This window comes from Linderina pennispora (genome assembly GCF_002104995.1).
Source record: "Linderina pennispora strain ATCC 12442 chromosome Unknown DL89scaffold_2, whole genome shotgun sequence".
NCBI classification, from domain to species: domain Eukaryota; kingdom Fungi; phylum Kickxellomycota; class Kickxellomycetes; order Kickxellales; family Kickxellaceae; genus Linderina; species Linderina pennispora.
Genome location: NW_024468250.1, coordinates 885,432 through 908,660, shown reverse-complemented (window position 1 = coordinate 908,660; position 23,229 = coordinate 885,432). Strand labels below are relative to the sequence as shown.

The 23,229-nt window shown below is 52.2% G+C and overlaps 8 protein-coding genes across 8 annotated transcripts; 2 read left to right on the top strand and 6 right to left on the bottom strand.

Moving 5' to 3' along the window:
- Positions 1 to 49: 49 nt before the first annotated feature.
- DL89DRAFT_265187 (uncharacterized protein) lies at positions 50 to 1,809 on the bottom strand. The gene is made up of 3 exons (XM_040886548.1): positions 1,678 to 1,809; positions 1,409 to 1,513; positions 50 to 1,290 (listed from the first exon to the last, which is right to left on the bottom strand). The coding sequence occupies exons 1-3, from the start codon at positions 1,741 to 1,743 to the stop codon at positions 169 to 171; spliced, it is 1,293 nt and encodes a 430-aa protein (XP_040746364.1). The 5' UTR covers positions 1,744 to 1,809; the 3' UTR covers positions 50 to 168.
- A 1,281-nt stretch (positions 1,810 to 3,090) lies between these two features.
- DL89DRAFT_274051 (uncharacterized protein) lies at positions 3,091 to 4,312 on the top strand (the record flags this gene model as incomplete). The annotated part of the gene is made up of 2 exons (XM_040889137.1): positions 3,091 to 4,068; positions 4,181 to 4,312. The coding sequence occupies 2 exons, from the start codon at positions 3,091 to 3,093 to the stop codon at positions 4,310 to 4,312; spliced, it is 1,110 nt and encodes a 369-aa protein (XP_040746363.1).
- Positions 4,313 to 7,092: 2,780 nt separating this feature from the next.
- On the bottom strand, positions 7,093 to 8,458 carry DL89DRAFT_290804 (uncharacterized protein; the record flags this gene model as incomplete). The annotated part of the gene is made up of 3 exons (XM_040890131.1): positions 7,093 to 7,536; positions 7,598 to 7,897; positions 7,937 to 8,458. The coding sequence occupies 3 exons, from the start codon at positions 8,456 to 8,458 to the stop codon at positions 7,093 to 7,095; spliced, it is 1,266 nt and encodes a 421-aa protein (XP_040746362.1).
- Positions 8,459 to 8,668: 210 nt separating this feature from the next.
- Positions 8,669 to 9,820, bottom strand: DL89DRAFT_86323 (uncharacterized protein). Its single transcript, XM_040892181.1, has one exon. It carries the CDS (start codon positions 9,634 to 9,636, stop codon positions 8,911 to 8,913), a length of 726 nt encoding a protein of 241 aa, XP_040746361.1. The 5' UTR covers positions 9,637 to 9,820; the 3' UTR covers positions 8,669 to 8,910.
- DL89DRAFT_86195 (uncharacterized protein) lies at positions 9,821 to 10,395 on the bottom strand. The gene has a single exon (XM_040892179.1). The coding sequence runs from the start codon at positions 10,303 to 10,305 to the stop codon at positions 10,006 to 10,008; it is 300 nt and encodes a 99-aa protein (XP_040746360.1). The 5' UTR covers positions 10,306 to 10,395; the 3' UTR covers positions 9,821 to 10,005.
- A 90-nt stretch (positions 10,396 to 10,485) lies between these two features.
- On the bottom strand, positions 10,486 to 13,306 carry DL89DRAFT_308957 (DEAD-domain-containing protein; the record flags this gene model as incomplete). The annotated part of the gene is given in 2 exon segments (XM_040890938.1): positions 10,486 to 12,041; positions 12,061 to 13,306. 2 exon segments carry the CDS (start codon positions 13,262 to 13,264, stop codon positions 10,486 to 10,488), a joined length of 2,760 nt encoding a protein of 919 aa, XP_040746359.1. The 5' UTR covers positions 13,265 to 13,306.
- Positions 13,099 to 14,570, bottom strand: DL89DRAFT_86192 (NAD(P)-binding protein). The gene is made up of 2 exons (XM_040892178.1): positions 14,367 to 14,570; positions 13,099 to 14,286 (listed from the first exon to the last, which is right to left on the bottom strand). The coding sequence occupies exons 1-2, from the start codon at positions 14,408 to 14,410 to the stop codon at positions 13,449 to 13,451; spliced, it is 882 nt and encodes a 293-aa protein (XP_040746358.1). The 5' UTR covers positions 14,411 to 14,570; the 3' UTR covers positions 13,099 to 13,448.
- A 520-nt stretch (positions 14,571 to 15,090) lies between these two features.
- DL89DRAFT_86214 (uncharacterized protein) lies at positions 15,091 to 16,832 on the top strand. Its single transcript, XM_040892180.1, has one exon. It carries the CDS (start codon positions 15,248 to 15,250, stop codon positions 16,721 to 16,723), a length of 1,476 nt encoding a protein of 491 aa, XP_040746357.1. The 5' UTR covers positions 15,091 to 15,247; the 3' UTR covers positions 16,724 to 16,832.
- Positions 16,833 to 23,229: the final 6,397 nt, after the last annotated feature.

Below are 23,229 nucleotides of genomic sequence, written 5' to 3'. Positions count from 1 at the left end.
GGCAGACTACGCGGCCCCATGCCGGGAGCACAGCTCGACTAAGCGGTCTAGTTAGTGGGATGAAGCGGGGTGCTGCGGTATATAAAAGCCACCAAAAGACCATCATGAACTCTAAAAAATTTAATACTTTGATTGAATCATTGCTGGACTGAATCCGCTACTGAAAACTTAGTCGACGTTGTAGTAGTGGGTCTCCTCAGGCACGCGGCCGCGCAGGTACGGGATGTCGGAGCCCTCCTTGTAGACATGGGCCCACAGGTCCGAAGCAGGCGGCTCAGGGATGGCCTTGGCCTTGGCGAGGGCTTCGTCGATGAGCTTCTTGGCGGACTTGTCAATGGACTTGATCTCCTCCTCGGTGATGATGCCGGCCTCGAGGATGCGCGCCTTGTAGCCGGTGATGGGGTCGGAGGTGGACCGCATGTGCTGGATCTCCTCACGCGTGCGGTAGGTGGTTCCGGGGTCGGACATCGAGTGACCACCATAGCGGTAGGTCTTCATCTCCAGCACCAGCGGGCCCTTGCCGCTGGTCGCGTACTCGCGCGCGTAGGCGATAGCGTGGCGGACAGCCAGCACGTCCATGCCGTTGACGCGGATGCCAGGGATGTACTGGCCGCGCGTGTAGTAGTCGGTGTTGGCAGCAGCGCGACCAGCAGCGGTACCCATACCGTACTTGTTGTTCTCGCACACAAACAGCACCGGCAGATCCCACAGCTTGGCCATGTTATATGCCTCAAACACCTGGCCCTGGTTAGCCGCTCCGTCGCCATACAGCGCAACCGTGCAGGTCTTCTCGTTGTTGTACTTTTGCGCAAACGCGATTCCTGCGCCCAGCGGCACCTGCGCGCCGACAATACCGTTGCCGCCGTAGAAGTTGTGGGCATACATGTGCATCGAGCCGCCCTTGCCCTGCGACACACCGCCCTTGCGGCCCATCAGCTCGGCCAGGATGCCGACCGGCTCGGCTCCGCGCATGTACGTGAATCCGTGGCAGCGGTAGGCCGTGATGATCGCGTCATCCTTGGTCAGCGCCTGCTCGATACCCACCGGCACCGCCTCCTGTCCAGTGCACAGGTGGCAGAAGCCGCGGATCAGCTTGTGCTTGTACGACGAGTCAGCCGCCATCTCGAGCCGGCGCACCATCTGCATCTCGCGGTACAGCGCGATCGCATCCGACTTGGTTAGCGTCGTCGTCTGCGACGGCGCCTCGATGTTGTAGCCCTCGAACGTCTTGTCGCAGAACTCGAACGTGACCGTCTCCTCGCCGGCAGCCGAGGCCATGGTGCGGGCAACCTAATCGGAAAATCGCTGCGGATAATTAGTGCCAAAAAATTCGCGCGCTGCTAGAAAGACTGAAGGTGTTACTGTCAACCTGCCTGGTCTCTGCTATTGTCGCAAGGAGCCTGCCAACCTGCTCAGCACCACTGCCACTGGCGCTGCTGCCAGTCGCAGTCACGCCACCAGAGGGCGCCTCCTTCTTTGGCTTTTGCAGCCAGGACCACATCGAGTACGAGTACTGCGAACTAGCATACACACAGACAGTGCCCAATACATGGCCAAGCATACAGCAGCAAGGGGGATGGGGGGAGAAAAGGTGTTGGTTCGTCAAATTTCAAGTGAGGTCGCGTGTGCATGAAAAGAAACCTAGGTCCTGTTTCAAAAGAGCGAGGATCTGCTTACCTGGAAAACAGCAGAGCGCGCAGGCTTGGCCTGGCGAAGAACGTTAGTAGCGGCTGTGCGAAGCATTCTCGTCAAAATGTATTTTGTGAATCTTGAAATTCGACAGCGGAAGAGAGGAGACTAGAAAAAGACAGAGAAGAAGAGTGTTCTGTGCGAGCGAGAGATAAACCAAGACTGTTGTTTTAAGAACAAGCCTCCCCCGCAAGGGAAGAGAAAAAACTGCTGGGGTGGAATTTTTCGACCCCGTCACACCGAAATTATCCGTCTCCGTTAGTCGCTTTTTTTTCTAGCTTCCTTCTTTGGTAGCCCGACGAAGCGTGCGCGGCCGTGCATCCTATCCTGCCGCTGGGCGCTAATATTGGCCAAACAGCGGAAATTTAGGTGGGGGAAATTCTTTTGGCTGGGAGGGGGACAGCGCGAGCCACGCCTGCGCGACCAGCGCCTCTGGAAGCCGCCTGCCTGCCTTGGAAATACACCGCAAGATTGCTGCTGATCCGGGATTTTTTCTGAGCTGCCGTTGCTCGGTATGATCGAGCCTTGCTCCCGGATCAAGGCTGCTGCTCTCGTCCATTTCCGAAAACGGACCGCCCCTCTTGCATATACCACTGCATACAGCCATTACGTTTATTCGGCAGATGCATATAACGTCCAGATACACAACCTCCTCCTCCAGCCGACCAAATGGCCCCAACGACATTGACGCCATCCCGTGTATGCGCATTTGCCTTCGCACACCCACTCCCCCTGGGCATTGTTTCGTGGCTGCCTCCACGTCCCAGCTCTTAGCGACCATGAACGCATTACAGCGCCTGAGACAATTTTCTATCATAAATCTTGTGCCTGGGCCCGGTCGGCGTCTTTTTCTGCCTCCCTGCTTTTCCTTCGGTCCATTTCTCCTTTCATCTGCCAACTTTCTTTTTCGCCGGGAGCGCTTCGTGCAGATATCCACTTCTTTACTTCTATTTTATTTCTCCGGTTAGTTTGTTCTAGTCTTTGCGAGATCCCTTTCCTTCATCTGTGTATATATACTGGCTGATTTTCGGCATTGCACATAGACGCAACGCTCTTCTTACTTTTTCCAATCCACAGCAACGCAGATACACAACCACTAGTTGATTTGTTCCCTATTCTTACACATTACCCACTCTCCTAGAGCCTCCCCTGCCCAGCCTTCCAGCCATGTCGTTTCTCAACTTTTTCAGCAGAAGAATGAACCTGGGGGTGGGCGTTGGCCCCACGCCCCATCCCACCGCCAACAACAATGAGGACCTGGCCGCCTCAATGGAGATCACCGAGGCCCCACCGTTTGTCGACGACGAATCAATGGACGACAAGACCCCATTCGAGGACGAGCTCGGCGTCGCCGACGAGAAGGCCCTCGAAGAAAACGCCCCCGCTGCCCACGGAACCATCATGCCCGAGCGCAATTGCGGCATATTCAAGTCCATAGCCGGCGTGACGTGCGTGGTCATTGGCACCGGCGCACTGCAGATTCCGTACGCCTTCTCTAAAACTGGCTGGTTCGGCATCGCCATAGTCATTCTGTCCGGTGGCATCGGATCATACACGGGGGTGCTCACCATCAGGTGCCTCTACTACAAGGGCAATGACGAGGAGCGCCTGCACTCGTTCCCCGACATTGGATATGCGGCCTTTGGTCGGTGGGGCAGGTACGCGGCCCAGTTTTTCAACTACATGTACACACTGGGCACCGCGTGCCTGTACATTATCCTTGCCGGCCAGTTCATCTTTCAGATGCTGTCGCCGCTCGGCGTCAATGTCACAAAGAAGGTCTGGATGATCCTCGTCGCCATCATCATGTGGATTCCGGTTGCCCTCGTCAAGTCCATGACCGAAGCTGCATTCATGACTATCTCCGGCTTGGTGGCGTCCATTATCGTCATTCTCATCGCCACCATCATGTCCTTCCTGTTCCCGTACTCCACCGTCAACCCCAACGAGGTCCCAGCCAACCACGACTTTATCATCGCCGCCGGCATTCCAGTAGCCCTCTCATCGATCGTGTTCTCGTTTGCCGGCTCCGTCGTCTACCCACACGTCGAGGCCACCATGGCCCGCCCCAAGCAGTGGCCCAAAGTCATGTGTATCGCTATGGCTATGTGTGCCATCATGTACCTGATCATCGGCATCTCCGGCTACTGGGCATACGGCAGCAAGGTGCAGACGCCCGTGCTCGACTCGATCCCGACCGGGCCGCCTAACACTATCGCAAAGATTATGATCACGCTGCACGTCATCGTGGCGGCGCCGATCATGCTGCTGAGTTTCTATCTCGAGATCGAGAATGCCTGGAAAATCACTCCCGAGCGCCTGGGCAAAAAGCGCGAGTACACTGTGCGCCTCATCTACCGCAGCGTTGTTGTGGTTGCTGTGTGCGGGGTGGCCCTGGCTATCCCCTACTTTTCAGACTTTTTGGAGCTGATCAGCTCCATCGCCTGCGTCACCAATGTTTGCCTTGCTGCCCATTACCTGCTACGTCAAGCTCTACGGGTTCAAGGTTATCCGCTGGTATGAGGCGATTTGGATGGGCTTTGTTCTTATCCTCGGCATGGTGGCCAGTATCTGGGGCAGTGTCGATGCTATCAAGTCCCTGATCAGCGACATCACGAAATGAGCAGTCATCGAATTTGATACGGCATCCACAGCACCCTCCTTTCCTTCTCATTTTCCACTGTACTCTACGATCTTTTTTCTTCCCCATCTCGGCCATATCCCTTGGCAAATACACGTGCTCTTGAACCATCAACACCACAATCAATTACAGCAGCATGACATGCTGCATTCTTGGCAGCAAGCACAATTCACGGGTCAGCACCAGCCATCTCAGCTGGCTGAATGCGGATATGCTGCCAGTTCCCACATATTGTCCTGTGCTCGCTTGAACTCATTCATGGTGTTGCGCGGCCGGCGATGACCGCCACGATGACGCCATGGAAGGTTATCGGGTTGACCGACAACGAGAGCAGCTCTCGCGCTGAACCAATGGAGATATCCTAGCGGAGACCTGTGACCACTACAATCACAGCTTTCTGTCCCGGTGTCACCGATGGAGGTCAGATGCCGCACAGCAACGAAATCTTCAAAAAAAAAAAAAGGCTAGCGTGCATGGCACTAGTAGCTTTCCATTTCTCCATTCCCTTTTCTTTAGTTTTGAAACCCAAACTTATTTACCCCTATTAACACAACAATGGCGTACATATGATGCAATGGAATGTCAGCTGCCAGCAAATTTCCTATGGCCAATGTAATTCTTGCCAAACTGTCCTGGCAGAATACAGTCATAGTGACTGCAAGGTTGATGAGGCTCAAACCTGTGTACATCATGCCACCAGCTATATAAAGGTGAAAAATAGCATGCAAGCAGAGTACTGAGGCAAGCGCTTCAGCTTTTCCAACCATATCCGCATTTGCAAGCCCTTATCACATGGAATACAAACAGCCTTACTCCTTCGCCTTCAGCGCTGCCAGCCAACCTCAGAGACTCGAGTAGCAACGGGAACTCGGCGCGAGCTCTTCACCGTCATAAGCACAGACATCCATGAGCACCACCACAACAGGTGCTTCTCGTTCCTCTGCGGACTTTGCTCTGGCTGGTGCTGTGCGGAAGCATGCGACTGCTGCTGCTGCTGCTGAGCCGTAGACTTCATGGATTACAAACAAATATGAATAAATGGAATCGAACCATGCAGTCAGTGACATGGCATGCTGAAATCGTTGCTAAGCGCATGGATCAGTTGTTGATTGCTGTTAGGTAATGCAAGCAGCATGCCGACGATACTACTTATTATTACCTGTGGTGCCATTAGGACTCGTTAGTTGTTCCAGTTCATGGGTTTGTATATTGTTTTGCAACTGGCGGGCTCTGTTCGTCAAATACGCTCTACCTTGCAAAGAGCTTTTCCAAACTCCTTGTGGACATGCTGCTATTCCAAGCACACCTACAATCGGCATTCAAGTAAACTGAGGCACTGATAATATGCCCACAGCCTAGCCCCTTACCCGTTTCCAACACCTTCGCATAGAATGATCCACGCATACGGCAGCCTGCTCCCAAGACTCTTGGCCATGATTGCAGTGTCTCTTGGCGAGGGAGTCGGCTGCTCCGCATTTGCAGTGGCACCTATTGGCAGGTACAGCATTTAAAACCGCATGAGCAAACCCTTGGGCGTGCCAGTTCTTGACGCTCTTGGTCTATGGCCTTTACCTTACCTCTTACCTCTACTTCCACCAAGCTGTGCATTAAATGTGTCGTAATCGCTTCTACAGTGCGCCGCCGCCGCCATACCGTGCACACCCGCAGATCGTCTACGTCCAGCAGCCCCGACAGAGCAGCGGCTGCTGCTGCCCGTTCCTATGTGGTGTTGGGACGGGGTGCTGCTGCGCCGGAATGCTGCGATTGCTGCTGCTGCTGCTGTTGAAGGGGGCACGGCACCTAGTTTGGTTCGGGATCTGGCGATTGCAGCAGACAGCGTCTAAAAGACGGCTCACGGAAATCCTCTTGTGCAAACTAAGGGATAATCGGAGGTCTGCAAACTCGCCTTCTCTTCCTGTCGCAGTCTCGTAGCAGTCCTCAGCGTATGCAGTGGTCCAAGTAAAGCCACTCTGGCCAATGCCATGGATGTTGCTTTGACTCCTTGGCCCCAAACATCTCGGTATTGCCAAGGCTGCTGATAGTAGGGAGGTTTTACTGTACCCGACTCATGTGGCATGGGGACACAGCAGCGATTGGCTGCTGTGTATAGAAAGGGACGCTCTTGCTATTAATAAATCAGTGGTGGCCCGAGAAGTAATGCGCCTTTCGTATATGCCGTCATGACTGTCAGCTTCAATACGGCCCCTGTGGTGGAGCAGCTACTATTTTGGATTGGAAAAGGAAAGTGATTCGCATGATGTCTGGCCCCATGTCCGCTGCGTGTCTTGGCAATGCAGAGGGCATGCCGCTAATTGTTGGACTTGTCTGCCAACACACCAAGCCGCTCCTTGTCAATGGAGGCAGGAGACCAGCACGCTGCGGCTGCCTATAAAACAGCACATCCCTTTTTTCTCTACTTGCCTTCAGCCTGTCACTACTAGCACACCTGCTTCGTTAAATAACAATACCACCATGGGCCACGACAACGTCTACAATCCTCCTCAGGCGCCGTACTACAACCAGGGCCAGCAGGCACAGCCCCAGGTCGTCTACGTCCAGCAGCCTCCGCCGCAGGAAAAGAGCAGCGGCTGCTGTCCCTTCCTGTGCGGTGTCGGAACCGCCTGCTGCTGTGTGGAATGCTGCGATTGCTGCTGTTGCTGCTGCTAGTTGCTCTGATCTAGTAATTATTGAATTTAATTGCTTTGTTATACAATACACGGGATTAAATGAAATCGAGAGATATGGAGGAAAATGGTATCGGGTTACTTTTTACCGTTGATCTGGTCAACCAGCGACTTCACGGCATCAATGCTGCCCCACACGCAGCCGACCAGGCCAATGACGATGACAATGACCATCCAGATGAGCTCGTACCAGGGGATCTTCTTGTAGCCGCCGTACATGCGGTAGTAGGCGACGACGGGAACAAAGGTGAACATCATGGTGACACTGAGGGCACCCATCAGCGAGAGCACGCTGTCAAAGTACGGGATGCCGATCGAGATGCCGCAGATGACAACCATGATGACGGCACGGAACGAGTCCCGGATCAGCAGCTCCTTGAAGCGGCCGAAGCGCTGGACGTTGATGTTCCAGCGCTCCTCGATCTCGAGGAAGAAGGGCATGATGAGCAGCGGCGCGGCGAGGATGACGTGGATGGTAACCAGGACCTTGGCAGCCTTGACAGCGCCGGCAGCTTCATCATTCTGGATCGAGTTCAGGAATGGGCGACTTGGTCTGGTCGCCATACGCCCAGTAGCCGGCAACGCCAACGAGCGAGTAGAGCATGAAGCAGATCAGCATGGCGACAGACATCACGCGCGGCCACATCTTGGGCTTGGCCATGCAAGCCTCCACATGCGGGTAGATGATGGTGCCCGAGAACGAGAACACAATCGAGGAAAGTGCCGTCGGGATTCCTGTGGCAATACCGGCCTTGTGGGTGGCAGGAGGCATACCGGGCTTCTGCTCGTAGGGGAAGCGGACCGACTGGATCACGGCGACTAGAATCATGACCAGCGAGGCGAGGAAGCCAAAGATGGACATGATGGCAATCTCCGACATGTGCTTGAGGACCAAGAGAGGGAGGGTGATGACACAGGAGACAATGACCATCCACACGCGCTTGCTGACGTTGATGTTGTGGTCGACGCTGATCAGATCGTAGAGGAAGCCGCCGGAGAGAATGACAAAGAGGGCGGTTGTGCCAATGCAGAAGATGTAGTTGAAGAACTGCGTGAAGTACTGGCCGAGCCGACCGTACGAGTGGTAGCCAATGTCGGTGAACGTGCGCAGACGCTGTCCCTCCTTATAGTACAGGCACTTGATTGTGATTGATCCCGAGTACATACCGATGAATGCCGAGATGGCAATAATGACGAGGCCGACGTAGCCGATCTTGGAGAACACATACGGGATCTGGAGGGCGCCGGTGCCGATGATGATGCACACAACGTTGGCCAGGGTCTTCAGGAACCCGGCAGTGCGCGGCGGGGGGACGTAGCCGTCGTCATCGGCAGACGGGTAGTTGACGCTCGAGGTCTCGCTCCCGTGTGCCTTCTCCTGGGCGCCCATGGAATCAAACACGGGCGTCGGCGGCCGGTTGAAGAGGGTTTTTATGCCAGCCATTGAGCAGGTTTCTGAGGAAATGTGTGTAATTAAAGGAAGGGCAGTAGAAGATGAAACCAGCAGGGAGAGAAAGGGGAGGGAAACAAAAAGGGAACAGGCAAAGGACAGCCAGGAAGATGCTTAGAGGATGGGGATGTCTTGTTCGCCGGAGCGTGCGCTGGCTGACGATACTTATACTCCAGACCCCTCACGACTCTGTCCCGCAACCCGGGTCCCCGCTCCCCCTCGCCAGCCCTGTCTTGGCCCTTGGCCCTTGGCCCCAATAACCACACACCACCTGCCCTTGTGAATTCTGTCCAGCTCGATATAGCAACTGCGACTGCGATTGCCCCTTTGGCCAGAAAAAGGACAGCATTAGTTTCAAAATGGCGCAGTGCTGTTGGGCTCTGCTGGCCTGTGTCGTCCCCGCTTCCCGCCCTCGGAGCTGTCATTCGACAGCTTCCCATGGGCCACTATGCGAGATCGCCCCGCCTATATACGGAGGAGCGGAGATGTCTTCCGGTTTGATTGGACTGCTCATATGAAACCATCGCAGCGCTGTGGCTTGCCTTTTTGGGCTTGCTACCGCTGCTGCATAGACGTGCATGTGTATCATCGTTCTGTTTTCGTCTGTGCGGGTGGGGGATAGGGGGGTACAAACTGCTCGTCTCCCTCCCCCAAAATTCGCCGGCGTTGGAGCGGCAGCAGCGCGATAGGGGGAGGCGGTGCTGTCCTTTTCGCGGCAGCAGCCGCCTCTGTCTAGTTCCACATGAAGCACAGTGGCCGAATTTGGTTGGGAACACCCCTCGCGCGATCACCAGTTCCCACAAAGTCTCACAGCCAGGCCCAGGCTGCCCAGCCTCGAAAGCGAAAGCAGGCGCCGTGGCCGGGGACCGCCAGCAGTGCTTTTGCTTTGGTCCCTCAGACCGACAGAGCCACCCACCGCACCCCCCCGATCGGAACGCGCCTTGGCTGCGGGTGTGACGCGGGCGCGGCGATAAGCTTGCTGGCAGCAGGTTCGCTGTCGAGTGTGGGAACAATATAGCACCAGAGGAGAGGCGTGGGTCATGTGTGCGCCCAGGTGGCGGATCCCATGCGCACTCGTGCATGAGGCCTTCGTGCGCTCTGCAGCACCTCCCGCGGCAGAAGAGATGGCGAAAATCCGTTCTTGCAACCTCGTTCTTCGGCCTATTGAGCATCCTCGGTTTTTCTCTTCTTAATAGCCGGCGCTGTCCATATTGTGGAAATCCCACCCCAGCACTGCCCGCACACTCAAGAGCGCTAAAAATGGGCCACGGCCACTACTACTCTCCACCTGCTGCACCGTACGGTCAGCAGCCTGCCTCATATGGTAAGTGTTTCACAAGAGCGGAAAGGATGCGCTACCCAACATCCCACCAGCACCAAGTGGTTTCTCCTGGCAGCTCCTAACCATCATCGGGGACTTTTTGTAAGCGACACGCATAGCATACAACACGGGCGGGTACTACGGCCCTCAGCAGCCACAGGTTGTCTACGTCCAGCAGCCGCACTACCAGCAGCGGCCCGCCCTTCGCGGCGGCGGCGGCTCATGCATGCCCTGCCTCGCGGGGCTCGGCCTCGGCTGCTGCCTCGAGGAGATGTGCTGTGACGACGGGGATTGCTGCTTCTGCATAATCTAGCCAGTGATGGCCCAGGCGGGTCGCCCTTATCTTCCGAATAAATTGTACGTACACTCCTGGATCTCCTTTCCGCCCTGGTTCCCATGAGCTGCATTTGGCGGTACTGTTGCACGTCGCCGTTTTGGACTGCCTGTGTGCATGGGAACATTTCTGCGACTGTGCAAAAGCAAAAGCAGCCATCCATGCGCTGGCCGCCGGATCCGCCATTGGCTCGCTCCGCCAGAACCACTGAGAACATTGCCATGTGCCATGGCAGCTGGATTCTTCCAGACGCTCCTTCCATTTCAAAAACAGCAGCGACTTTCAGGAGGTCGGATCGCTCAGACCCAAATCAGGCCAGATGCTGCGCGCTTCTTCCCATGTTGACATCTTGCTTTATTCGGCAGACTAGAGCAGGGTAGCGAGAATGAGCAGCGCGCCCGCCTTGTCAACGCACTGGTTGTGCTCGCTACAGCCAGACCCCAGGTACACGCACGACGCGCATCCCTTCTCGCATTCGCAGTCGAGCACCCGTTGATGTGCAAGCCCGATGATCTCTTGGCTCCTTTCAACCGCACGGGATGTGGGTCCGGCGGAAAACGGAACCTTCTCGTAGATAATCAGCCGCGCGGCCTTGGATCGGGCTGCTAGTGGGCTCTTGCATTCGGTTCTCAGGTCCTGCACAAGACACCCCACGATCCGGGCCAGCGCTGCCATTAGGGAATGCTGGGCACCATGGACGCTGGCTTCAACATCCAGGCCAGCCCCAGCAACCCTTCTGGCCGCTGATTGCGGGACGGTGATCCAGATGCCCAGCGACTGCGAGGTCAGCACCGGCGACTGCCGCTCGACCAGCTCCAGTACCCGCCTGCTCCGCTGATCGATCCGCCTGTAGCCGAACACTGTAACCCGGACCTCCACATCCCCGTAACTGACCACCCCGTGCTCCGATGACTTGCGGATGCTGCCGGGAACAACATCGAGGTAGTCGCGTGCAGTCGTGTACCACGACACGTCGGCATAGTGGACTAGCGCGACCCGTGACCCGGCATCGACCTTGTCAATCTCGTATGTCCGAGCCCGGTGCAGCAGGATTCCGCCCTCATAGAGCGTGAACACCGCGTGGATTCCGTCTAGCTCCTCGAGCAGCGTAGGTCCGGATGTTCCGTGCGTTTCAATCACCTGCCATTCGCACTGCTGGACTGATCGGATCGGCACCTTCTCCGCAGGCCACGGCTTGAACGCCATGGATGCAACCCACTGCTGAGTCACCGAGTCCCAGACCAGGTTGCCAGCCAGATCATCGGCAGCTAGCTGCATATTCTCGACTAGATCCCTGTCGATTGGCGACGCCAGATCGATAGCCTGCTCAAACGCCGCGCATTGCAAGTGCCCTAGTGCAACCGACTTCTCGCTGGAAATCTGCATCGACGAGAACTCTCGGACAAACAGATCCTCCGGGTGCTTGACTACCTGGCGGTCAATCAGGTTCCCTGTGGCCATGACCATGGTTAGCGATGCTCTGCCGCGTCGGCCGGCGCGTCCTGCCTGCTGCCACAAATTGACCCTGTTGGCTGGAACTCCGACCATCACCACTGCATCAAGGACACCAACGTCAATGCCCAGCTCCAGAGCGCTGGTCGCTATGATCAGCCGGGTCGCTCCTGAAAACATGTCCTGCTCAATCTGTCGCCGCTGCTCCAGCGTGTATCCGGCGCGATAACTCGCGACAAATCTGCGTAGGGGCTGCAGGCCAGGCGATGCCTCCAGATAATCAACGATCTCACGGGATACTAGCTCACATACCTGGCGGAACTTGCAGAAAACAATGGTCCGCGTCCCGTTCTGAAGCAAAACTGCTGCAATCCTGACCAGATCACTGGCCTGCTTTGGCTGCCTCCTGGCTGCAGTCGAGTCCCATAGAACCATGTGCATGTTGGCACGGGGCGATCCGTCAGTGTCGACTACTGTGAGCTCGGTTACGATGCGTAATCTGCTGAGCTAGCTCGCCCGGATTGCTCGTCGTCGCACTGCAGCAGATGAACTGAAACGCGGCTTTCTCGCATATCCTTGCTAGGCGAGCCATTATGCAAGACACGTTCTGTCCAAACTGTCCGTGGTACACGTGCAGCTCATCGATAACCACGTACTTCAAATTGTCAAAAATCCGTGCCCAGAGCTTCTTGTTCTGCAGCATCGCCACATGCAGCGTGTCAGGGTTAGTCAGGACTACCGACGCTGTATCCCGAATCCGCTGCCGCTCGCCGGATTTCCCGCCTAGAGTGTCTCCATCAAACGTCTCAACTACTATGCTCTCCAGCCCCGGAACGCTGCGTGCAAGTTGCTGAAACGAGCCGAGCTGATCCTGCGCCAGTGCCTTAGTCGGAAAGATAAGCAGTGCCTTGCTTTGTGGGCTATCAACCAGTGCCTGAAGAATCGGCATCTGGTATATGACCGACTTGCCGCTAGCCGTCGCCGTTGAAACCACCACATCTTCACCTCGGAGGGCAGCATCGATGGCTTGGGCCTGGTGTGAGTACAGCTGCGTCACGCCTCGTATCCTCCGGAAAGCTGCCAGTATCTGCGGGTCCACACGCATCTCCAGTTCACCATACTGCGCAGCGGCAGCCGGCACAACTCTTCCTGCGCCGGAGATAATCTGCCCGCTGTAAAAATCGAGGCCTGCCAGTCGAGCCATCAAATCCGGAATCGCCAGGGATTCGTCTCCAATGGTACCCAATTGCTGCGGCATCGGTGGCAAGCTGCTGCCGGCAAACTCTGTGATTGCCGCCAAGCCTTGCTCCAGTTGAATGCGCGAGAGTGCTGCATCGAAATCTTCGATGAGCTGGGTAACTAGCACGGCAGGACTCTGCGTTTTCTGTGTAGTAGTGCGGCGGCGCTTAGACGCGCGTGCTGCAGATGCCGCAGGCTTGCTGGCATGCAAGGTGTAGCATAGGTATGGCGAGCCCTCGCCTATTTCCCAGAATACATTCAGCCTGTCCTTTCCCAAGATCCCGCAAAATATCGCCAAGTCGCTCTGCGTCAGGCCTGCACCACTGCGGCCAAAGGTGTTTGCGATCTTGGTAAACTCTAGTGGCTTCTCGTCATTCCTGAGCAAAAGGAAGACACTCAGTGTCGCAAACTGCTTAAACTTTTGTTGCAGCTGACGAACCTCAGCATCCACCATCACTTGTATATTTGCAGGAAACCTTTGAAGACTATCGATTGGCTGGGCCACTGGTATTCCGCAGCCACAGGACCATTAGTTAGACCACTTCATGCATTCCGTCGATATTATGGACTGCTATTCATAATGGCCAAAGCTATTTTCTAGCGACATGCGCTAAAAGCAGAGGTGGCTGAAAAAATGTCTAGTGCTCGGCACCTTGCTGTTTGCGCAGCGCATAGAGATCCTCGAGCTGCTTCGAGTGGAGGAAGAAGTCTAGCGTTAGATCTTCAAGCCTGGTGCCTGGCGTGTTGTTGTACTGCCCAAAATCAGTGACGCCGTGCTGGCGCAGCAGCAACTCGTCGAGGCAGAAGTTGCCAGTGAACTCGCGCGAGTTCTTCGTCAAGATAACATGGGCTGAGTCAGCCATGATCTCGGCATTGCGCGACTTGCGCTCGCCCATGCCGTCAGCAGCGATCTTCAGCGCAGCGGTCTCAATCAGCGTCAGCGGCCACAGGCCATTGACCGCAATCCCATGCTTGCGGAATTCGCCAGCCATGCCGAGCACACATAGCGACATGTTGTACTTGGCGATCGTGTACGCAGGGAACGGCGCAAACCACTTCTCCTCCATCGCCAGCGGCGGGCACAGGTTCAGAATATGCGCATTATCGGATTTCTTCAGGTACGGTAGCGCCAGCTTCGACACAAGCCAGGTGCCCCGGCCATTGATGCTGTGCATCAGGTCGTAGCGCTTGACGTCGGTCTTCTCGGTCGGCGTCAGGCTGATCGCCGAGGCGTTGTTGACCACAATATCGATCTTGCCGAATGTGTCAGCAGTCTTGGCAATTGCTTCCTGAACCATGGTCTCATCGCGGATATCGCACTGGATAGGCAGCGCCTTGCCTCCGGCAGCCTCGATTTCCTTGGCGGCCGAGTAGATGGTGCCTGGCAACTTCGGGTTCGGGTCAGCGGTCTTGGCCGCAATGGCAACGCTTGCCCCATCCCGTGCAGCGCGGAGGGCGATGGCCTTGCCGATGCCTCTACATTAACGGCAGCACGCGTGCTTTAATCCGTGTGTGCTGATTGCCAGTAAGGAAAGCCCCAGCGGGTGACACGTTACCTGGAGGCGCCAGTGATGAATAGAACCTTTCCTGCGAGCGACATTGGTGGAGTCCTGGTTGTTAGAGTATAGAAGCAGAAGATGGAGCAGAGAAGAGCAGGTGGCGGTAGTATCAAGCACGCCTTGCTGTTCCTCCGTTTGTCCGAGCAGCAGCGGCTCGTGCTTTCATGCCTGCTGAGCGATGCGCGGCACGCTCTCTTGTGCGGCTTCTCCTAACGAGTAAGCCAGTTTCACGTGCTCCGCCATTCCAGCTGCAGCCATGGCAGCCTTCACCCTCGTCCGAAGGGAATCCGCAAATCAGATCATCTGATCTACACAGTGGCTTTTAGCCCTGGAGTTTGTTGTTGCCGGCATTGTGCTAGGCCATGCCGTGTTCTGACGCCAGAATGGCATGCTACTCCATGGCCAAGCGACGCATTGCAGAGAACGAGACCACCACTAGACTATTGGCCAGTGTTCCACAAACACCATGCCCTGATGTTGGCAGATTGCAGCAGGTATTGCAAGCAAGGCAGCAATTTGGTGGCCGTTGGGTCGATGGCTGGCCGGATGAACAGGCGAAATGAACAATGTAACACGAATTGGACCAAGAATAACCGCTTGAGTTGCATTGCGTATCTCATTTCAGGCTCACTTCTGGGATTGAAATGTCTGTGATACGCGTTTGTGTGTACCGGCCATCCTCCGGCGCGTTGCTTAGCCAGTGTGTGGCACGCGTGCTGAACACTTGTTTAGACTTGGCGCCAAGCAGTGCTGCCGGTGAGCTCCTGCCGTGCTTCATACCAGAAATTATTGGGGCGCATCTCGACAGAGTGCTAGCAGAACAAGCGGTATAGGTAAGCAAATGCAGCAAGGGAGAACGCATATAAATATGAGGTCCAATGAGCCAGAACACCCGCAGCATACAGCCATCGCCTGAATGCCATTTCGCTTTGCCTCCAATGAAACTACTCACCACCATTATCACGGCCGCTGCCATTACCATTTCTACCGCTCAAGCGTCCATGGATTGGACCGCTGACTCAACGCTGGAATGCGCGCAAGACAGCTGGGGTACTATCAAGGCCAAGTGCGACCCGATCATCAAGTCGACATCGTGGATGCTGACGCCGACCCTGAAAAAACATCTGAAGGAGCTCCAGGGCACTGATGGCAAGCTGGTTGCTAACCCGACCATCGACCAGCTTCGAGTGGCGGCGCAGGTTTTCCCTACCTTTATGTTTGAGTTGTATGCAGGCAAGGAGATTGAGGCCTGCCTGGCTACACATGTGCCCATGGTCGAAACTCCCACAGTAACTTCTGCAGCCAGCGACGTCTCGACGGCAGCTTCCAATGCTAGCACTCCAGATCCAACTTCGGCGACTGACGTTGCTCCTACCAGCACTTCGAACGAACCAGAGTCCACAAGCACGCCTGTTGTCCCTGCCCCACCTACATCTGAGGCCACTACTGAGTCCACCACATCCAGCGCTGATGCTCTGCTCTCGAAAACTGATGTCTCTACTCAGGCTACTGCCTCGGAGACATCTGTGCCATCGACCACCTCCAGTGCACCAACTCCATCTAGCACATCTGATTCCCCAGTTCTGCCCACGACCACAGATATGCCTGCTTCCACCCCTACATCCAGCGCACCGGCTTCATCAATCACATTCGAGACGTCTCAGGCGGATAACTCATCAGAGAAATCTCTCTCGTCTGCTACATCCGACACTTTGTCTGCTACCCCCAGTTCTGAGGAGTCGCTATCTACTTCCAACAAGTCCACAGCCTCACAAGTCGAACCCGCCGCTTCATCTGGAGAGTCAGCTCCTCCATCGGATGAGTCTGCCAATTCGTCTAATGAGCCAGCTGGTTCTTCGGACATAGCATACTCCCTCTCAGATGAATACGAAGTTTCGTGCGAGGAATCCTCTACCCCATGTATCGAGTCCTTCACTTCGTCTGGCGAATCATTTACCTCGTCTAGCGAGCCAATAGCCTCTTCTGACGAGTCTGCTGTCTCATCTGAGGAGCCAGTGCCTTCATCGTATGAACCCGAGGTTTCGTGCGAAGAATCTTTTACCTCATACAAGGGGTCCCTTACTTTGTCTAGCAAGTCAGCAGCTTCTTCTGACGTGCCGACCACATCTACGGATGAGTCTATCACGGCATCTGATGCGCTTGCTTTCTCATCCAATATTTCCACCGATACGGCCACCGATGGCAATTCCATTTCAGAGGATAGCACGGCTTCGTCGGTTGAATCAGAGCGGTCAGTTGAAAGCATGTCTACCGTCGACGGCATCGCCTCCATGTCGTCTGTCTTCAAGTGCTCTCCTCCGATTCATGTCACTGTCCATATAAAGGCCCACTGAGTAGCATAAATACATGTCTATCTATCTTTATCTTTACCTATATATAAGATTTTATAGTCCAAAAAGTGTCCGACCGTCCGCTAGAAATTATTTAATTGGTTAAAAAAAAACAAATTTTTAGTTTAACAATGGGTGTATATGCACGTGTTTTGTTAAATATGCATGTGTGACCTGTTAAACAATCATACAATACCTTACTATACCTGTCAAGTGTCATGATAACGACAAGAAAACCTGGTATATATATATAAACTTTCTTTTTGTAAACACTCATACTCTCTCTCTCTATCTCTCTCTCTCTAAATATTTTTGTGGTTTACTGTGACTTTGTTTTACTGAGATATATACTTATATACTCCTCATTTATTCCTTCATTTAAAAGCAATAACGATGGTATTCTATTCTAATAGTAGTAGTACGAATAATGCCTCGGTTTCTAATCGTCGTCGGATTGCTGATCGTGCACGACGCCAACGTCAGAGGGCTTTGAGTGCTCAGGGGGACCGCTCCCATGAACTTGAACAGGAAAGATTACGAAGTCGGAGACGACGGGCAATGCAGAGCAATGAGAGCCGCAATGCTGCTAACAGACGGCGTTCTTCTCAGCGACAGGCTCAGCGTGCTTCTCAACGACAGATTCAGCGTACTGCATCAGGTGCACATCTGCCGCTTGCATTGCAGGTATCTGGTGCACACACGTTACCTCTCCGACTTGGAAGAATGGATGTGCAGTGCACCAGTTGTAGTGCCTTGCTATGGACTGCCGAACGAATCCAGCAGTCCTCTATGACACGTCCAATTTTTCAGATCTGCTGTGCACGTGGAGCTGTAGTGCTTCCAGCTCTGCAACCGCCACCAGGAATACTACTTCGACTATTGACTGGCACTAACACTGAAGCGCGGCAATTCCAGCGAAATATCCGAATGTATAATTCGGTACTCTCCTTTACCTCAACAGGTGGAGTAGTTAATGGCGAAGTTAGCAGGCATCATGGTGGTAAGTACCAATATTCTATGTTTTATGTTCTATGTTTTATGTTTTATGTTCTACGTTCTATATTCTACATTCTACGTTCTACGTTCTACGTTCTACGTTCTACGTTCTACGTTCTACGTTCTATGTTCTACGATTGTTTTATGAATAGCTATATAATTGTTGGAATCATCTCCTCTCATCTCAAATCTCAAATCTCAAATCATATCATCATCATATCATAGGTGTCTCTAACTTTCGAGTTCGTGGTCAGATGTACCATAGAATTGGATCACTACTTCCAGTATATGGCAACGAGCAGCCACAGTATGCACAGCTGTATATTTACGACACTGCCAATGAGCTTGCAAATCGAATGACTGCAATTCCTGGACTTGATGAGAATACTCTGTCTCTCCTCCAGCAGATGCTCCATTCAGTCAATCCGTATGCTGCTCGCTTCCATCAGGTTGCTGAAATTGTCCAGCAGAATCCATCCCCTGAGCTATGCATAGCAATTACAGCAGGTCGCAATAACGATTCGTGTCGCTACAACTTACCAACAGCAGATGAAGTAGCTGCAATTATACCCGATGGCCAATCTACGAACAATGGCCGTGATATCATCCTACGGACAACTAATGGTACACTACAGCGGATTTCAGAGCTACATGTTGCCTATGCTGCACTGCACTATGTGCTTCTATTCCCACGTGGGGAGGATGGCTGGCATCCTGACATTCCTATTTCAGGTCATCGGCATACACATCAAGACAGTATCCAAGCCCAGGATAACGTCTCAGAGATTTCAGAGAATGGTGTTGGAGATGAAGCACTCTCTGGAACCCATCGCCAAAGCCGTGTAACTCAGATGGCCTTTTATGCCTACCGGCTTCAGTTTCGTGGTGAGGCAGCTCCAATCCTCCACCTAAGTAGGAGGTTATTCCAGCAGTATATTGTCGATGCATATTCCACTATTGAGAGCAACCGCCTACGATGGTATGCAAGAAACCAAGACAATATTCGTGCTGAAATGTACCAAGGTATGTATTAGTTTCAATCATATATAAAATATAGTAAGAAATGATGCTGTTGTTGTTGTTGTTGTTGTTGTTGGTTAATGCACATTTAGTATGAATTATTATAATAGTAAGAAACTGCTGCTAACTTTAATCAAATATATTTATCTATATATAGGCCTTCAAGATGCTGTCCAGCTATCTGAAGCCGATATGGTTGGTGCTAACCTTGGTCGTAGAGTGATATTGCCATCCTCATATACTGCTGGTCCCCGCCATATGTATCAGCTCTATCAAGATGCAATGGCTATTGTGAGGACATTCGGCCCCCCTGACCTATTTATTACCTTCACCTGCAACCCCTGTTGGCAGGAGGTACAGGCCGAATTACTCCCTGGACAATCTGCTGCTGATCGCCCAGATCTAACAGTTCGTGTCTTCAATATCAAGCTGAAGGAACTGATTAAAGATCTAACAAAGAGGCATATTTTTGGTCAGGTCGCTGGTCATATTTACACTGTTGAGTTTCAGAAGCGAGGGTTGCCTCATGCACATATTCTGCTTATTCTGGACAGTGAGTCAAAGCACTGAATTATCACAGAAATCGACCGAGTGGTATGTGCTGAGCTTCCTAATGAACAGCAGAATATGCAGCTCTTTAGAGTTATTGCCACCTCAATGGAGGCCATTCACAAATATAAATAGTTAAAGAAACTAAATAACTATTATCAGAATAACCAATTAACAAATAAGAAATCAATTACTAGCAGTAGATAAATATTTTAAAATACAGAATGTTTAGTAGTGGCCAAAAAGATTCTAGCAACTAGATTAACAAATAAACAAAGATGCCAAATATGGTGCTTCTACGAAACCCCCTTCGGCATCCTGAAAAATTTCAGTTGATACACAATTAATATGCTTCTACTGAGATAGAGGCTGCGTCCCGAGAAATCAACTGAAATTTTTCAGGATGCCAAAGGGGGTTTCGTAGAAGCACCATATTTGGCATCTTTGTTTATTTGTTAATCTAGTTGCTAGAATCTTTTTGGCCACTACTAAACATTCTGTATTTTAAAATATTTATCTACTGCTAGTAATTGATTTCTTATTTGTTAATTGGTTATTCTGATAATAGTTATTTAGTTTCTTTAACTATTTATATTTGTGAATGGCCTCCTCAAACAATGGAACGAGTTGGGCTTTATCTTCCATCACCCATCTTTACTCATGGCCAACTCTATGTGGCACTTTCTCGCATACAATCATTTAGTAATCTCAAGATAATGTTAGGGTCAGCTACACATTATCCTGATAGTGAACCTAAGACTAAAAACATAGTCTATAAGGAGATATTTTCTTAGTTTAATTTTAACTTTATATTAAATATATTTTTATTAGCTAATACTAATTTCTACCATATACTATTATTAGTATTAAAATTATTAAATATTTTATATTAAAACCTATTATATTCAAAAACAAATTTGTATTTATGTATTCAGCCCGCTGCAGGCGCTAGCAGTCTCTACCGAAATGTGTGACAAACAGCGTTTGGCACACATAGAGGTGCGCTTGCATCGCAAGCATGAGACTGCTAGTACTTTTATATAAGATTTTATAGTCCAAAAAGTGTCCGACCGTCCGCTAGAAATGATTAAATTGGTTAAATAAAATAAAATAAAACTTTTAAGCTTCAACACGAGTTTGGGTGACTTACTCTATAAACTCCTTTTTGATCTTATGCGGCATCTGACCTCATCGGTGAAACCAGGGTGACGAGTTGTTATTGTAGTGGTCACAGGTCTCCACTAGATATCTCCATTGGTTCAGCGCAAGAGCTGCTCTCATTGTCGGTCGGTCTGATAACTTCCATGGCATCATCATGGTGGTCATCACTGACTGCGCAACACTCTTAGGATATTTATTTATGAGCACCTATTGAATAAGGCCATATATCTCTTCTAGCGGTCATGCAATATTTGTGGATTTATTTTATAAATTAATTTGTCTTATGAATATGCGTAAGCGGTAGTATTTGAGCCACAATGGACCCAGTCTGTATAGACTGATTCAAGAGAATGTATCAGTGCTAAAGGCCTCAAGAACCATGCAAGCCAGATAATTTTTAATAAAAAGTTCTTAATGCTATGCATACGCAATAAAGCAAAACTGAACAGCATCATTTCTCTTCTTACTTGCCTATTGAATTTCTCAAATGAATATTACCCGCAGCACTACTGTCATAAAGACATCACTTGGTGGTATTGGCTTCCGTGATTCTATGTTGCCCCGCCTAGAGCAATTTGTACACAGCGTCAATATCATCAAAGAACATACATACATGCTTGCACGATGGATACTACTCCATCAGCTAGCTTACGATGATGCCTTTGACCCAGCAACATTTGTGAAAAAGGGTTTTTTTCGTTTTATTTATTTATTCATATATCGCAACCTGAAGGCGAAGACTGTCATATCTGCCAAGGATTTTGTCAACCGGAAGGACAAGTCAGAACTGTCGACCGCAGATTTCGGTGATGTAGTTAGATACCATATTTATGGTTATCTATTACATAATGGCGATATCGAGCTACATGGCGTATGCGACATGAATCAAGTAGCAACATACGTGGATACCGAGCTGATGACAGCATACAAGAACAACATTGTGTTGCACTATGGCAGTTGCCTACAGCGGATTCTGGCCAAATTGATTGATATTCGCAGCCGCAAAAACACACTGCACAGTACAATGGGCAATGTGTCTAAGGCTGAGTTCAATAATGCATGTCAAGTGTATATTTATACGCCTGCACAGAAGCTCCGCCAGGCAGTTGCCTCTAGGCACCCTGATCTCAGTGTGCTCACCTCACCGATGCTTGCAATCTACAACAAGCTGGCACCAGTCCTTAGTGCCTATGATGCCAAGCACAGATTCGCCAAAGACAGCCGATACTATGATGCCAAGGTAAATCCACTTAAGTATCTGCGTGCATACATTCGTCTATGCCAGCTTATCGAGAATGAGCAGCTTGGCAAGTCTCCCCTCAATGCTTACCTCTGCGGACATCATGGATCCCAGGCCATGTGCGCTTAGACAAGCAAATAATCAAGCGGGTGTTTGTTTCGAAAACACGTAAGTAGGTTACCAAGATCAACGCAGCAAAGAGGGCAGCAACAGAGGCAAGGAAAGCAGCAGAAAAGGGCGAAAAATTGGCCAAGAAGGCTGCACGCGAAGCAGCGAAGATGCCATCGGATGCAACAGAGGCCACTGCAGCAACTGCAGCTGATTCATTTGCAGGTGCATCGGCTGCTGCAGCAGACATTCCGGCATGTTCCCAACCCGCGGCCCTACCAGAGATCGAAGAACCCAACTGTGAAGTGCCATGGCCTTCTCCGCTGTACAAGCGAGTCATGTAAGCGGGCCATGGCACAATACAGGCGAGCCTATTCATCTCGGCTCTTGAACCGCGATCTCGCAGCAGTTCTAAACTTCAGGCTCATTTTCCAGTCACTCTGTGATTCAGGCAGTATTCCTGAATAGTTCTGTCGCTTTACGGCCATTGCTGCCGATGCTTCTGGCACCACCCTGGCAACAAAGAGGTCGCGCAAGAGGCGTGCAGCAGCAGGCGATTCTGCTGCCAGCAGCAGCGAACCAGCGCTGAAGCGCCTGCGCAGAGCAGGCCATCAAGACAGGTGATGTCCATGATCGACATTGCACCAACAACCATCCGACACGTTCAAATGACCGGTTCACCGTGATGCTCTTATCGACGTGTCAACCCATGCTGACTAGCAGCCGAGCTCGCATCGCGAGCAGAGTAATTCTGGTATGCTCTATAAGAAAATGTGTTCTATTTGCTGGTGCGCTTGTTGGTTGCCTCATCGACACACAGATGCATATCAAGGTTTGCGTAATTTACCGCCGCCGGGCCAGTGGTAGACAATGGCGCCAGCGCCCTCAGCACTGGTACAATCTTGGATGCTGCCTCTGTATTTGAAAACGGGACACTCAGCTTGTCTGCATTCCGGATCCCCGTAGCGCACATTTTGTTCCTACAGTACGAGCGGCCGCATCCGTGGACCATCTGCAGCTGTAGCGCTCGTGCCAACCGCTTCAGTAGCTTCAAGTGCTTGGGGTCAAACTCGCTGGTATAGTACGGGCCATAGCACGTCTTGCACAACCCAAGCGCGTTCTTTGAGTCACGCTCGCCATCGCACTCGGCGTTCGAGCACGGTACCATTGCGGCGCGTGCTGCCTGGTCCTTCATTGCGTGGACACGCATGTGTACCTGGACTTGGCGGATACGCACATTGGCTTTGCACTTTGCACACGGGATTGTGCGATTGCCACAGTACGACTCGTGCGAGTGCAGCTGCATCATGATATCCTCGGGTTCGAATGACTTGGTTCCTTGCCGCTCAATGTTGTGGCAGTAGCGACACTCGATCAGCCGCTCAGGGCACTCGGTCCGGCGGTGCTCGGCCAAATCAACAAGCGAGTCGAACGG